Source organism: Podarcis muralis, chromosome 5, assembly GCF_964188315.1.
Source record: "Podarcis muralis chromosome 5, rPodMur119.hap1.1, whole genome shotgun sequence".
Taxonomy (NCBI): Eukaryota; Metazoa; Chordata; class Lepidosauria; order Squamata; family Lacertidae; genus Podarcis; species Podarcis muralis.
In genome coordinates, this window is record NC_135659.1 from 67903462 (window position 1) to 67918774 (window position 15313).

Genomic DNA, 15313 nt, shown 5'->3' on the forward strand with positions numbered 1-15313 from the left:
AGAGCAGATAGACCCTTGTGCTCCATGATGGCTGTGTCCCATTGGCAGGGCTTTATTAAAAGTACATTTTCCTCCTTGGCTGGGAAGTTTCACTGCCTAACTTCTCCTGGCATACATGTGTATGCAAAAATCCAATAGTTTCAAGACCAAGATTCTTAACCTAAGCAGTTTGGGCTTCTGTTCTTTTCATGTATGACACCAAGATGTGGCAGGCTTTTTGACATTAAACATTCAGGCTGAAGCGGCTGTTGTTGATGCACAGAACTAGGGTGCTGCTGAGACCAATGTGTATATTCCATGCTGAAACAAGGTAAGGTAAAAGGTAAAGGACCCCTGGATGGTTAAGTCCAGTCAAAGGCGACTAAGGGGTTGCGGAACTCATCTTGCTTCAGGCCAACGGAGCCGGCGTTTGTCTGCAGACAGCTTTCTGAGTCATGTGGCCAGCATGACTAAACCACTTCTGACACAACGGGACACCGTGGTGGAAACCAGAGCGCATGGAAACACTGTTTACCTTCCCTGCCACAATGGTACCTATTTATCTACTTGCACTAGTATGGTTTCAAACTGCTATGTTGGCAGGAGCTGGGACAGAGCAATGGGAGCTCACCCCGCTGTGGGGATTCAAACCGCCAACTTTCTAATCGGCAAGCCCAAGAACCTCAGTGGTTTAGACCACAGCGCCACCCGCATCCTGTGCTGAAACAAGGTGGCAACTGAGGACAACGTCAGCTCAGGTACATCTAGGGAAAGGCTTCATACTTTACACTAGGAAAAAGAAAACGGAAAGCAAAGGAATGGGAGAAGTGCACTGCACAGACATTTCCCCAGTGCAATAGTAATTCCTGCATTGCAGGGGGGTGGACTAGATGATGCTCACAGTCACTTCTAATTCTACAATCAGGGTTCAAATGTAAGGTCTCACTCTTAGCGGCAAAACTTCATTTTAATTCAGCTATTGCCATGAGTGCTCTGCCTGTGATTTTAATTCATAAAAACAAATTGTGACCTCTAGCAGAAGTATGGGAAATGCTGTTTCTGTTTGTACACTCGCACAAATAGTCCACATATCACAGACTAGCTCTTACTACTCTTTCTTGGAGCAACAGCCCTTGTCCAAGTCACACTTGCATGTGGTCATATCAGATAACTAAGGGATTGAATTTCCTCTGCGTGGCAAGCATTGAAAGCCACCAGCCAGCTCCAGTATTTAGGGAGAAGTAAACATACGTAGATTCTGCTTGCTCCTTTCTGATAATTTATACCAGGGTAACACACCTGCAGAAGCTTTAGAGGAGGAATGAGAACTGCTTTTGATAGGTTGTTTTTGACTTTGTCATCCCTGAGCATTGGCCGTGCTGGCTGAGGCAAGTTCAATAATACCTGGAGTGCCACAGGTTTCCCATTCCTACTTTAGAGGAAAGGGATGGGCTCTTATAGTTACCCCAAAAAAAAAAAAAAAAAGGCACAAAAAATCCTCTGCCCATTTAATGTACCAATTCAACAGTACAGTTCTGTAATTGTTCTACCCAGCCGCTATGATTCAAAGAAAGCTGGTAGGACACGTCCTGTATAACATTTTCCTGGTTAGTGTTTCTCCTTCAAATGAGCTTCTTCACACTGCTTCTACAGAACCAAACTTCTGCAACAAAGAGGTAAAACAACAATGTTCTCATGAAAACCTTTCTGGCTTTGTTGCTTATCCTTTTGCAGTACCCATCAAAGTGCATTTATGCTTTCCTCTTGAGCTCCTGTGAGAGAAGCTTGCAAATCCCAGATCATGTGTCAACATGGCAAGCGAGTCTAGGAATTAAGGGTCCTGGGCACCTAGAAAAGGGGTGGCAAAGATCACTAAAATCTGAAGACTATGCAACATTACTCACCTAGAAACAGATAATCCACATTTCTGAGCGACCACTGACCCATATGCAAAAATGTGACTTTAGGGTAGAAGCAGGCTAGGGTTTGTTATCCATGACAACTAACCCCAAAAAAGTTTTGAATTCACATTGAAGATAAACTGGATCCACTGCAGCCCTTTCAAAAGCAGAAAGTGCAAGTGCTTGGCAGAGGTAGGATTATAGGCTCTAAATTCCCAACAATAGAAGTCTTGTTTGCCCAGATGGGCTTATCCCACTAATCAGACTGTAGTCTGTGGACATAGGAGAAATTGTAGCTTTGTGCTCCCTTAGGAAAAGCGATGCCCCTTAAGGTAAAAGAGAAATCATTCATTTATTACATCCCAGCCTTTCCCCAAGTTGCTCTCCTCAAGGACCTCTGGCTTAGCCTCACAAGCCTGTGAAGACTATGCTGAGTAATTGGGCCAAGTAAGCATAATGGCTGACTGGGGATTTGAACCCAGATCTCCTCCAGTCTGACATTCTGACCACTACCATGCTAGCTTTCATAACAGCCTTTACTCAGGAACTTTCCACCATCACCCATGTATAACTAATGGAGAATCTCTAGTCCAGCTACAAAGTATGATTGAGGAAGGGGAAAACCCTCTAAGCTGAAGAGAGAACAGGAAACCTAGAGACTTCTCCCATGAGAGACTTATCTAAAGCAAGTAGGAGGTGAAGATAAAGACAGATAAGTGTAAATCAATTTCCTTACTGTCAGACAGAGTCTATGACACAGCAGCAGGCTTGCTGTGGCTTGATTGAGTAATATAGGGTTCAGACCAGTTCAGATCACTCCGTCATTACTTATAGATTTACACTGACTTTTAAGAAGGCTCGTACTTCTTTGCCACTTAGAAGTTACTACTAGTATCCCAAGGTTGCAGTCTGCTTTGAGATTTGTTTTCCCCTTAAAAATATAAAGCAGTATAGAAATGAAATGGATAATAAGAATTACACACACACCAAGGAATAATATTGATGTATTTTAGAATTTTTTTACAAACATTATTTGATTAAAACACAAAATGAGTGAGAAATGGATTACATAGTAATAGAGTTGACATTAGTCCTTTGGTGACATGCCATGTTTAAATGCTGGGTTCTGATACTTCATTAAAAAGAGAGCCCATCCAGTGTTGTGCAATCACAGCTGAAGCATGCCTTGCTTCCTATCCACACAGAATCTACTGCCCCATATTAATTGTGGTATTCGGCTGTAGGAAATGAGATTGCCTGTCAGCAAGAGCAACACAGTGGCATAATCAGTTACCGGTATGTTAGAGACCAATTAAGACAAGACACCTTTTCTACTATCCAAATGGAAGGAAATTGGCAGAGTGTAACTCCCATAACTCGAGAACATACAAGGGAGCTTTTCTTCAATTAGCTGTAAAATCAGTAGAGATCTTATTAATGCACACTTTGCCATTTGCTCATGTATATTACTATTACTTCTTGTAGCTTATGACCATCCTGTATTATGCTGGAGAATCTGAAGAGGCAAGCACCATTGTGAGCATTTTTAAATTATATTTAAAAACCCCAGAACTCAAATTCACCAGGCAGCAAATAGGCACTTTCTTCCCTTTTCAACTCCATATCTGTGCTTTCTCTAACCATTAATACAGTCACATGCAGCAAAACTGGCCACTTACAAAGGCACAGAGCAGAGGCAGGCAATGCGGTGCCTCCAGATGCTGCTGGGTCCCAATTGTCAGCCCACTAGTCAGGGAAGATGGGAAGATGGAACATCTGCAGGGTACCACCCCTGCCCCCGAGCCAGAAGAATTCAAGTAGTATTTTTAAAAACAATACCGCAAATACTTTAAAAAATACTGACCACTAGTTTCAGTTAATCAATTAGGTGTTCATCAGGGCACATAATAATAATAACAACAATAATTATTCTGAAGGTGGAAGAATGCTTTATCTCTAGAGATTGCAAAGTTAGTCTAGTGAAGGAATATCATCTGCAGCAACTGGACTCAGATTAACAATGGGTGTGAAACTGGCCAATATCTTCTTCACTGCTGTTTTTTCGCTGGCTAATATGCAGAAAGCTCAGCCAGACATGACACTTAATCTTCAGGCTTCTGCAGACACAACCTTTACATGGTAAATGCAAGTGGAGGGAGACTTCCTAAAGTGGTACAAGGGCTGCCACTTTTATCTGGCAGTACCCCTATGTTCAACATCCTGAACAGCTACAAGATGAGCAGAAAATCAACAAATACTGCTCCCTCCATCAATGTACCTGTTACAGTTATACATGCCATGCAAATAGAAAGGGGCATAGGAACTCTGGCCATAAAAACAAAGGAAATGGACTTAAACAATGTACCACTTTATTGCTTAAGTGATACCAGCCCCTTAACAAAGGGAGTTCTGTGATGTCTTAAGGCCTGGACCTGATTAAGAGTTTACCTAGATGCAAGACATATTAACACCCTCTCAGAAATCTCTGAAATGATACATCATCATCTTCATATTAGGCAAGAGAAAAACTATTTTAGGAAACAGGTGTCCACCATCTCGCTATTTGTGATTGCACAGTGATTTCTCCAACTTGGAGCTTGTAGAGTAAAATGGCAACGTAATAAAACCACCAATAAAGGACTTATGATCCTGTACTCCATTTCTACTGCAGTCTGGCCCCTGCTTAGGAAGATTTTATAAATGCAATAACCGCAACATCTAGCAACGACATGTATGTATCAAACAACTACCACAGACAGCGCTTTTGTACAAATTTCCATCATATCAAGCAAGAACACTTTGGAATCAAGGCAGTTCACACATTCAGTTGCAAAACAGGAACAAGACATGAGAACCAGGATCAAATATTATGGCTTTCAAATAAATAGTGGTTATCTAGTCAATCAGCTCTTTCCCAGCAAATATTCATTTGAACAGAGAATTATGGGGCACATAGGCTCATGAAAAATCCAGTTCCAAAGTTCGTAAGGCTGAATACACAACAGCAATTTACTTCTTTATCCAAGCAGCATCAAACTGTGTGGCTAAATCCCCTTGTGTTCCCCTTTTGTTCCCCTAGCTCTTTACCTGTAGCTTAACTGCACAGCAGTCACCCGGAAAGAGCTTTCAAAGTATATAATCTTGATGAAGTGTGTTTCCCCCTGGTTCATTTTTCACAGATCAAAAATAAAGAGTCTGTGCCTGACAAAGGTGTTGAACAAATTTTAAAAAAGAGAGAGAAGTGCATAGAAAGCTGGGGCAGTTCAATCTTCTCTACATAGCCCTCACAGAGCCATGATTTATGACCGGCATTGGAGTAAATGTTAGTTTTAATATCCACGGCTGTTAACTGGGCCTGGTGAGAGGCACCAATGGCTTCCAGCATTGTCAAGAAGAGTTAAATGAAATGTATTTAACACTGGAGGATGGCGAATGACTGCTGGAGTTCCCCACAGGTCTTAAAGATCAATGTGTATTTCAGTCAACAGTGCAGAGACGTCCTTGTGCATTACTGGGGAGGTGATATAGCTCAATGGCAGAACACATGCTCTGCATGTAGAAGGTTCCACATTCAATCCCCTGAAAGTCCTATTAAGAAGGATCAGTGAACAGAGCAGGGAAGGAGGACACTGGAGACCCACTGCAGGTCAAGAGCAGGCAGACCAAGGGTCTGAGGCAGGTTCAGGTGCTCAAGATGGGACAGCTAGGAACTTTGCAGGGTAAGTTTAAGGCCTGTCCTGCCTTTGCAAATAGGCACTTGGTTATTCAAGATCTCTTACTAGAAAGAAAGCCAAGGGCTAGAGGTCAAAATAAGTGCAATAAGTTGGTGTGCTATAGAAATATTTTAGATATATAGTGCAGGGGCATGCTGCTAGCATTTCCCTGTCCAAAAATGGTGGAGAGTGTCAGGCTTTTCAGTACAGTATGATCACAATTTTCTCCAGCTTTCCTTCCAGAAACAGGTATATGGTCCTTTCAAAGTATTCGGCCTCTACAGTTTCACATACCAGTTCCTCTGTTTGAACCTTTCCAAGAAAGAGAGGGTGGGGGCGGGGAAATCCCACCACCATCAGAGGAGACTTTCTTTGCTTGCTCAGCTGAGCAAAGAGGTAGATGTTCAGAGACATTCTCTTCAGGTGCCGACAGAAAAGAATTAGAACTGGCACCAGGGTACTGGTGAAATGCAACAGTGGACTTAAGATTCACCCTCTAGCTGCACTTTGGCCAGATGTTTTTGACAGCTGAAACAAAGAGATACATCGTGTTAGTTTTGCTCCACTACATGCTCTATAACAGAAACAGGGCGAAGTTTAAGACTGCCAAAGCAGAGTCCCAGGAGAACTCCACATGCAGCATTAATTTCCAGTGAATCAAACCCACAAAAACCAAGAAAGCTGTAGAGTTTGCCCAGGATAATGACGCTAGAGCAGAGGGAACAGGCTGTAGGCATTTTATCCCTATCAGATAAGGGATTGGTAGATTTTTATGTTATTTAAACATCTATTTTTAAAAGAGGCTATAGAGACCTGACACCTATTACATGAACTTTAGTATTAGGAAGCTACGGCCCCTATGTCAGAGGTTTCCAAAGATTTTTGCCAAGCCCTTTTTGTCTATTTGAGCTTTGTAGGAGCCTGCTTTAAAGATGCAAACTGACAAGTCCTTCTTATGAGGCATTCATCTGCATTTTCTCCAGTTTGCCACTCAGCTTTCTGACTCTCGCTGTCTCCTACACCTACTTTGCAAAACTTGTTTGTATCACTGTCCTTCAAAATAAGAGATTTCTTCAAAAACACTGTGCCCTCATATTTCTCAATCACTTCTTTAGCAGAAACTGCCACCCACCTGATCACATCACAAGGCACGAGAGTCCCATACAGCCTTGATTACCATCTTCACTGCTGTTGAGTCTTTTCATCCGATATTGGCGGATCTCCCTCACCAGTGTGTAAAAGGCATCTTCAACACCCTGAACGGGAAAGATATTCTGGTCAGAAACAAGTGCTTCTGGGCCTAGGAGATTTTTTCTTTGTTGCCCCTTCTCCACACATCCCTCTTGAAAGGTTTCATGTCAAATTTACCGAGCGGCGGACTGCATTACAGTAGTCGGCAGAATCAATGCAAGAAATAGGGGAACCCTCCCCCCACATTCTCCCTTATATACACCCACCCCCATTCACGCATAAAAACATACATAAACCTTAATCCCCATCATTCATTCATTCATTCATTCATTCACATTCACTCATGAACAACAGCAGCCATTGGACTTGAAAATGAAACACTGAAGCTGAGGTTGATAAGGTGATTTTTGTGGGTATTACAGCACATGGGGGGAGGGTTAATCCTTCCCTCCCTAACTGCAGTTACTATGAAGATTGCCCACCCCTACCTGTGTGGCAAATAGGCTTAAAAAGAGCTTCTTATTTTGAGCCAACATGAGGGTGCTGTTGTTGTTTTTGAAACCTAATTGCCACACCCAAAAGGGGTGTGCGTGTGTCACACGTGTCATGGAAGTCTAACCCTTTCCTCCCAAGCCACAAACATGCCCACAAGACATCAATCAGGTAGGCTTGAAAAAAGCCTATTGACATTAATAGAATTTTTCAGGCCTGATTGCTGCATGCATGGCATTTGGGGCAGAGGAGAGGGGAGAAAAGGGTTAACCCCAGCTGTGATTCCCCCCAGAAAGGGTCATCCCTACATGACAAATAGGGTTTTAAAAAAGCTTCCACTTTCATCAATGGAACCTTAGTCCTCACATGCAGGAAGTGTGCTTGATTTTTTTTTTTTTTTAAGATTCCAAGTTTATGCAGCCTATAGGATAGTACTCCTACCAACAAGCTCCAACCCTCTGCCTGCCTAGTGCTGGCTTCTCAATCAGTGTACCAGAACAGTGCTGGCCGTTCTCAAGAGAGCAAAGCAGAAGCACAAGAATCCATTACCTGTCTCGTTTTGGCAGATGTCTCAATGAAGGGAATCCCATAGCTCTTGGCTACTTCATGAGCTTGTTTGGTATCTACTGTCCGTGTTGGCAAGTCGCATTTGTTTCCCACTAACACCATTGGTACGTCTTCAGAATCTTTCACTCTTTTAATCTGCTCTCTGGAGAAATGGGTGGGAAGAGATCACAGCCTCTATGTTTCAATTTTACATGCTGTTAAAATTGTCATTGCTCCCAAAACACGGCAGCTGCACCTGGCTGCTTCTCTTCTGACTTCAGATAATGAAAAATCCTGCAGTTCAGAGCAATGCCATAAGGTGGGTTTATGATATCACATGATTGCATAATTACATGTAAGCTGTCCTTCTGAACTGAAAGTGGGATAGAAGTCAAATCAGCATACCATAAACTATATGAACCAGGTCATGAGAACAGAAAGGTGCTCCAACCATCCTTTTATTCACCTGAGTATGATCCTCTCCATCCCTTCCTATGCCAGGGCAGCTATCATATTGGTCCCCTATTTCTCCAGAACTATTTGAATATTTTGATCAGGAAACGGTATTTGATTGATTTATGAGCAAAAACCTGTTGAACAGCATATTCAGCTGTACATAAACTCCTGAGCTTTTGAAGTTTGATTTCAAACCACACAGGCAAATGAAAATGCTTTATCAGATAGCAGCTGACTGACAGGTGGGCAGCCCTCACCTAATTGTCAAAACAGTCTATGGGGGTTGGGGGAAGTCAGGATCTGCTGGCAGGATCCAGTTACCACCTCTGTTCTAGACATGACTACCAACCGCTTTAGCAATACAGTCTATTCAAGGGCCATGGTGGATTTTGACTCAGCACTAGCACACAGCTGTGCCTTTCCCACCTCCTTCCTGCAAGCACAGCTTACCTGTAAAGATTGATATCTGCAAATGATTTGCTGTTGTTGATGGCGAACACACATAGAAAGCCTTCCCCAGTTCTCATGTACTGATCTCTCATGGCGCTATACTCTTCTTGCCCTGCTGTGTCCAGGATATCTAACAAACAGGTCTCTCCATCAATAACTACCTGTTTACGGTAAGAGTCCTGTGGGAAAGAAGTATAGTTTCAGGACTAAGCACGATCTGATCCACCAAATCCTGTTTGCCACACACTTCAATACACTGTGATGATCCACAGTTTCAAAATCAGCCCTTCTCCAATCTTTACTGTATTTGGGGATTAAAGGATGACGTGCTTCCAGAAGCATGAGCTGTTGGGGATTCCACACATGCCTATTTGTTCAATCAACTGAAGAATCTCACGATCTCTTTTCAAACAAGAAAAGATATCAGTTGAGATTTTGAAAACATGGGAGTTTCTGGTAAAGTTCCAGAAACCAAACTTAGAACAAGGGAGGAATCTGTGTCCCAGTTCTGGGAGAGCTCTGTCCCTCAACCTTTTATTCCTACAGCTATCTCTGCCCCCAATCTCTCCCAATTCTTTGCCAAATAATTCCCAAAACTCAAATATTTTAATTTGGTTACACATACTGGGTGGTGTCTGGCTAAATCATACTCAGAGTAGATCCATCGGAACCAATGGATTTATGTTAGCATAACTAATTTAATCCCACTGATTTCAATGATTTAAAAAGATACCACTGATTAACAGTTAAGCAGATCTGAAAAATTATCAATGCTTTTGCAAAAAAGTTGTGAGCTTTCTGAATATTATAAGGATAAATGAATCCATATTTTCTGTCTACTTCTCTAAAGACGGGATAAGTTTAATGAGTGTGAGACACTGGGTTTCTAACACTTAGCACTGACGACAGTATGCTGCACCTCCTGTATGCTGGCAGCACAGCAAACACAAGAAACATAGGTTCCTATCATGCACGCACAGTCAATAAGGTCCCAAGGCTGAAAATGCCTGCAGGAGCTCACCTCTATAGTGGGATCATATTCATCTACAAAGTGATTCTGGATGAGCTGGATGGTTAGGGCACTTTTCCCAACACCACCAGCTCCTACCACCACCAGCTTGTATTCAGTCATCGCCCTCCTCAGGGACCTGTTGGTAGGACAGATACATTAGCAGAGCCAAGATCTCAAAGAAAGCATCTTTCAGAAACACATAGCAAATGCAGAGACAGAATAAAAATTCTGAACACCCAACGTGTTTGGTACTGTAGTAGTCAGCTAGAGGGCTTTACCACAGGCTGAAAGGCAGATGATAAATTAAACAAAACAAGGCCAAACCCAGTCTGAGAATTCATGGATGATTGATCTGGACCCAAATCGCCCCCAATACAGGCTCAGCAGTGTAAAATAATAAGATCCTAGACCTGGGCTGCAATATTGTACACATTTACCTGAGAGAAAGTTCTGTGGAGTTTACGTTTGAGTAGGCATGGACAGGATTGCACTATTAGCCTAGGTAGCCACTGGCTCAAATCCATTCTCTACCACAGGAGTGGAGAAGCTTGGTCAGCCTCTGGCCACATTCCCTGCATGGCAACCTGTCTGGGGCCACATGCCAGTAGTGAGCATGGCCAGAACATTAGTGGGGGGAGCAACTGTAGATATATGTTTGTACTGTAAGTTACACATCCCTCTCTTAACTCCAGCCAGGCAAACAAGAAATGTTATCAGAAGTCAAATGTGCATTCCAGACAGGCAAAAATATTTAAGGAGGGGTGTGGCTCGGGAGTGTGTGTGGCCTAGGAAGAGTCTTGTGGGCCAGGTAGAGAGGCCTGGCCCCTGGGCCTGAGGGTCCCCTTATTCTCACAATACAGTGAAGCAGTTTAGGTTGAACAGCAGCTTGCACAAGGCCACTAAGGAACTTCTACAGCGGAAAGAAAGTTACTGGGTGGTGCTGGGCAAGCTACTGCTCAACCTAAACTGATGTGAGAATAAGATGAAAAATATGTAAATGATTTCTGAATAGGAAACTGAGACAATTTTGAGATGGATGAAGATAACCCAGCTGAAACTCAATTCTGATAAGATAGAGCTGCTCTGAATGAGGATCTGGCTGATCTGGATAGAGAGGTACAACTGGCCTCAGATTGCATTGCATTTCCTGAAGGGTGATATCAAAATTTGTAGTTTGAAGTGCAGCTGACATCTGTGATTAGCAGATTTGTATGGCCTCAACATTATGTCATCCTTAAAAACTTCTCTTTTGGTCCAATTTCTCTTAAAGGTTGCTCTTTTAGAATTGGTAATTTTGGTGCAGAGAGTTCTATATTAGCAATGTATACTGATGTTTTTAAACTGTTTTAAACTGTTTTCAAACTAGCTTAGGTTTTTAAATGACTGTAAATGCTGCTGCTGTTATATTTTGTATATGTACGGTTTTATGGTGCTGCAATCGGCACCGGGTGGCTTTGCACAGAAGGCTAGCATACAAATGATTTTATAAATAGAAATGTTGTTTCAATACAGAGCATACAGTGAATAGATTCAGGCGGTGTCTCGTGTCAAAATGTAAACATTTCAGGACACAAACTTGTGGCAGAGAAAGCTATCAAGCCACAATGGCTATCTTCCACCTCCACTGACAGCATTGGGTGCACCTCCAAATACCAGTGGCTGGGAATCGCAGGTGGGCAGAGTGCTGTTGCGCCCGTGTCCTGCTTTCGGGCTTCCCACCGGCACCTGTCCCACCACTGTGGGTACAGGATGTTAGACTACTAGACGGACCATCATCAGGGCTCTTCTTACGTTCAATCGCGTCTAGCCTGCGACTGCCAACATCTGATGTCCAGAGGGGGGCAAAGGCGAGCCCCGCTTGGCAGCCCCACACCCCATCTCTCTGTATGCCTTGGGACCACCAAGGGCAGCCGGGCAGCCCCCGGAGGACCCTTCCCCATACGAGCAGGGCAGCGAAAGGGGGTCGCCCCCCAAGCCCTCAGGCTGCCGGCCCCCAAACGCATAGAGCCGCTGAGATAGAGCCCCCAGCAGTCCGCATGGAGGTCCAGGGGAGAAGCGGCTCCAGCGGAAGGGATGGGCACATCCAACCCTGGCAGCGAAGGAAGAGCCGCCCAAGGCAGCGTCTCCCGGCACCAGGCGGAGAAAGGCAGCGCCGCACCTTCCCGACCAGCCCGTCAGCCCGAAGGGGAGACGGGGCTGCCCTGCCTCCCCCTTTCCTCGTTACGACTCGCCTCTCACCTCACTTCCAGGCTCCGCAGCCGCCAGAACGCCCTTCCCAAGATCGGTCCTTCCGACCCGCCGTACGGTTGACGTCATCCCCCGGCGCCGGAAACATTCGGAGACGTCGCTCGCTTGGGCGGGGCTAACTGAAAGCAAGGGCTCCGTGGGGAGTGCTGGGCGGCTGGGTGGTGTTGTCCTTCTGCCTGGCGAGAGCAGGGTGGGAGGAGGTTCTCGCGGGACGGCGCTTCCCACCCCAGTTGCGGCAAGTAAGAAGGAAGGGCAGCGCCGGATTCGTTCCGGCAGGACTCCGAAGCCAAACGCAATGCTCCAGCCCCGGGAGTTGATGGAAGTGGCTTTCTTCAGGACCACAGCAGTGGCTTATGGAGCCAGGTGGCGCTGAACTGTAGCTCTTCGTCTGTTGTTGGTCTACACGGATGAGAGGGGTTCCTAAGATGGTTGGGTGGCGCCTTGTACGCCGCCTCCTCCTGCACCAGCTTAGCTGCAGTCCTACAGCCAAGCTGGTGCCAAACATGTTGCTCTGCTTTCCTAGGGAAACCCAGCCAGATGGGCGGGGTATCATCATCATCAACATCCTTTGGGCTACATCAGCAAAACTGGGAGGGAGGCCTTGCCGTCTGGGCAGCCCAAGACCTCCATACACAATGCCCAAGCTTGCGCCCTGGGGAGGTCACTTTGCAGCGGTTGGACTTCACCCCTGAGTCACACTGCATTCTCGAGGCAGATGGAGGCCAACATCATCATCCCTGCCCATCAGGCACACTTGTGTGTCCATTGTAGCCGCTGCTACATATTCTCACAATGATCTCATGCTGCCCTTTTAAAGTGGTCATGGCAGGGGATTGAATGCAGGACCTTGCACATGTTATCACTTACAGAGCACGGGTCCCACTGGAGTGTAAATGAAACGAATTGAACTTTTCAAAATCCCTTCTCAATAGAAGATAGTGTGCTTTTGTGAAAATGTAATCTTTGCATGGTGTCCCACCCTCGCTCTTCTTCCCTTTTCTCACTATGTGAACGGACCAGTGTTACAGTTCTTTTCCTGTCACATCCAGCTAGACTTGGCTTCTAGTCAAGCCTCTTAAGATAGGAGAGGGGGAGATAATATACTGATAACACATATTTTACACCCAACACCCACCCCATAATGGCCAATAGGTACTTCATGACACTTGTAAAATCACAGTGGGCACCCAGTGATCACCATTATAGCAAAAATAGTATATATGCCTAACATAAGCAAGTGTTTTACAAAATCATGTATAGAGATAGTGAATAAAGAGAACCTTTATCCACAAACACTTGAAATCAGTTACATAATGAAGCTGAAATTCATTAGATTCAGGATAGCCAAAATAAAGTTACTCTCTTACAATATAATTAACAAGATCCTATGTAAACTATTTTGAGGGTTGTTGTTTTTACAATCAAGCAGTGTATAAATTTTATTAAATAAATAAAACATCAATTCAAAACTGTTCAGAGAAAGTAATAGCAGCTGCATTGTGTACACACATGCACAACAGCAGGAGTCTGTTATTGATTTCTTGTTCTTGTGCCTTCTGGAAACATCTAGTTGGCAACATGCTAGACATGTTGACCAACTTTAGAGAGTGACCAGTTTTTACCAAAGCACTTATACTTTGTATAAACAAATAGCTGCATATATACTACACACTGAGAATAACTATTGTCAGAATCTGTCTATGAACTCATTTATCAGTCTTATAATTTCATTGTAGAAAGGATTTATGGGTAGTAGAAAATTCAGTTTTAATCAAGAGTAGACCCATTGAAATTAACAAACATGAGATTAAGTTAGGTACATTAATTTCAGCACATCTGCTTGGTGTAAAATTTAGTTGAGTACCACCCATGATGAGGATGTATCAGCTATGGAAGTAACTAATCACTTGGTACCATTATTTGAAGATATATCATGCTTTTCCTAGGAGTATTCCTGCTTACCCCCCCCCCCCCAATAAAGTAAGCTTTCAGACAATGCCTTTGGCTTATTTAGAGATAGTTCTGAAGTTGATGGCATGCTAGTATCTTTGTGACATTTTGGTTTATCTAATCTAATAGACATCATATTGCATTGTTCCCAATGGAATATTGGTACCTGCTATTGTTTAGCAAGTGTAATTGATATCAAGTCATTTAAAGAAGCACCCTTTTTTCTATATAATTTGCAATGTTTTGCTTAAATGAAAGAAAACGTGAATGGAATTGGAAGTAGACTACTTTTACTGGAAAAGAATGTTTTTGTTCAAATATAGAGAAATCTGAAGTTGGATTTATTCCCCAGCAACAGACTTCTCAAGCTACTCCCAAATTTTGGCTGACAAGAACTGAACTCTCTCAACCCTAATATACTGCAGGGAAGAAATGTTTTAAAGCACCATTGTGGAGAGGTACTGTAGACTCATCCCCTGTATGTTCTAAGCGTACAAACCTAATCCGTCCACCCCTGCTTTATAGCACAACAATGATATGTACATATTAATGTTGTGCACCAGATCTGACTGAAACCCAGATCACAAATTGAATTGGGCAGATCTGGGCTTTGACTATTTGGTTGAGAGTGTCATGGGTCTAGTCAGCCCACCCATAGTGAATTGGGGCGATCTCAGAAAGTGGAGTGGTCAGGTGGGTAGGGGAAGAGGAAGAGCCGTGTGACACAATTTATAGAAGGGCTTTCAAATTGTTGCCACATTGCACTTTGAAATGAACCTGCCAGTTCCAATCACAACCTTACCAACTGAGGAACAGAGTGCAATCCTACTGGCTGCAGGCATCTGTTCTGCATTCCCTGCAGAGGTTGTGTTGGTGAAGCACACTGCAGTAATTAGCTCTCAGCTCACCAGCTGCTGAGTGGAAGGTTGTCCTGCTTGCTCTCTAGTGTGTGGTCAGGAGAGCAGGGGAAAGGGAATGCTGCATTTCCTTGTCTTTCCACTCCTGGGCGCATTTAATAGAGGTTAAAATCCTGATTATACATGAGGGCTGGTCCCCAAATCCATTTGCAGGCCACATCTAGTTGGGGCCTAGCAGCAGACCAGGAGTACACACAGCCCCAGGACACATGCACAAGAAATGACTGCATTGAGGTGGTGTGTAAAGTTTCTAATGCAAGTGCATGACAAGCTTAAGATCAGCTTGCCTGTTTAGCAATGCAAATTATTGGGGTGGGAAATGCAAACACACTGGTGTGTCAAAGTTTGATTTCAGCATACCAGTCAGAAAGGTTTCCTGGCAAATTTTAATCGGAATACGTGCCCTAAATTAACGACAACAAATCTGAGACGTTTGAATAGAGTGAGTGTGTGTATGTA

At 43.8% G+C, this 15313-nt stretch overlaps 1 protein-coding gene across 1 annotated transcript; it reads right to left on the bottom strand.

Annotated features, from left to right (window-relative positions):
• Nucleotides 1-2868: 2868 nt before the first annotated feature.
• Nucleotides 2869-12122, bottom strand: NRAS (NRAS proto-oncogene, GTPase). The gene is made up of 6 exons (XM_028734577.2): nt 11979-12122; nt 9750-9876; nt 8729-8907; nt 7826-7985; nt 6726-6849; nt 2869-6121 (listed from the first exon to the last, which is right to left on the bottom strand). Exons 2-5 carry the CDS (start codon nt 9858-9860, stop codon nt 6730-6732), a joined length of 570 nt encoding a protein of 189 aa, XP_028590410.1. The 5' UTR covers nt 9861-9876; nt 11979-12122; the 3' UTR covers nt 2869-6121; nt 6726-6729.
• Between the last annotated feature and the right edge of the window lie 3191 nt (nt 12123-15313).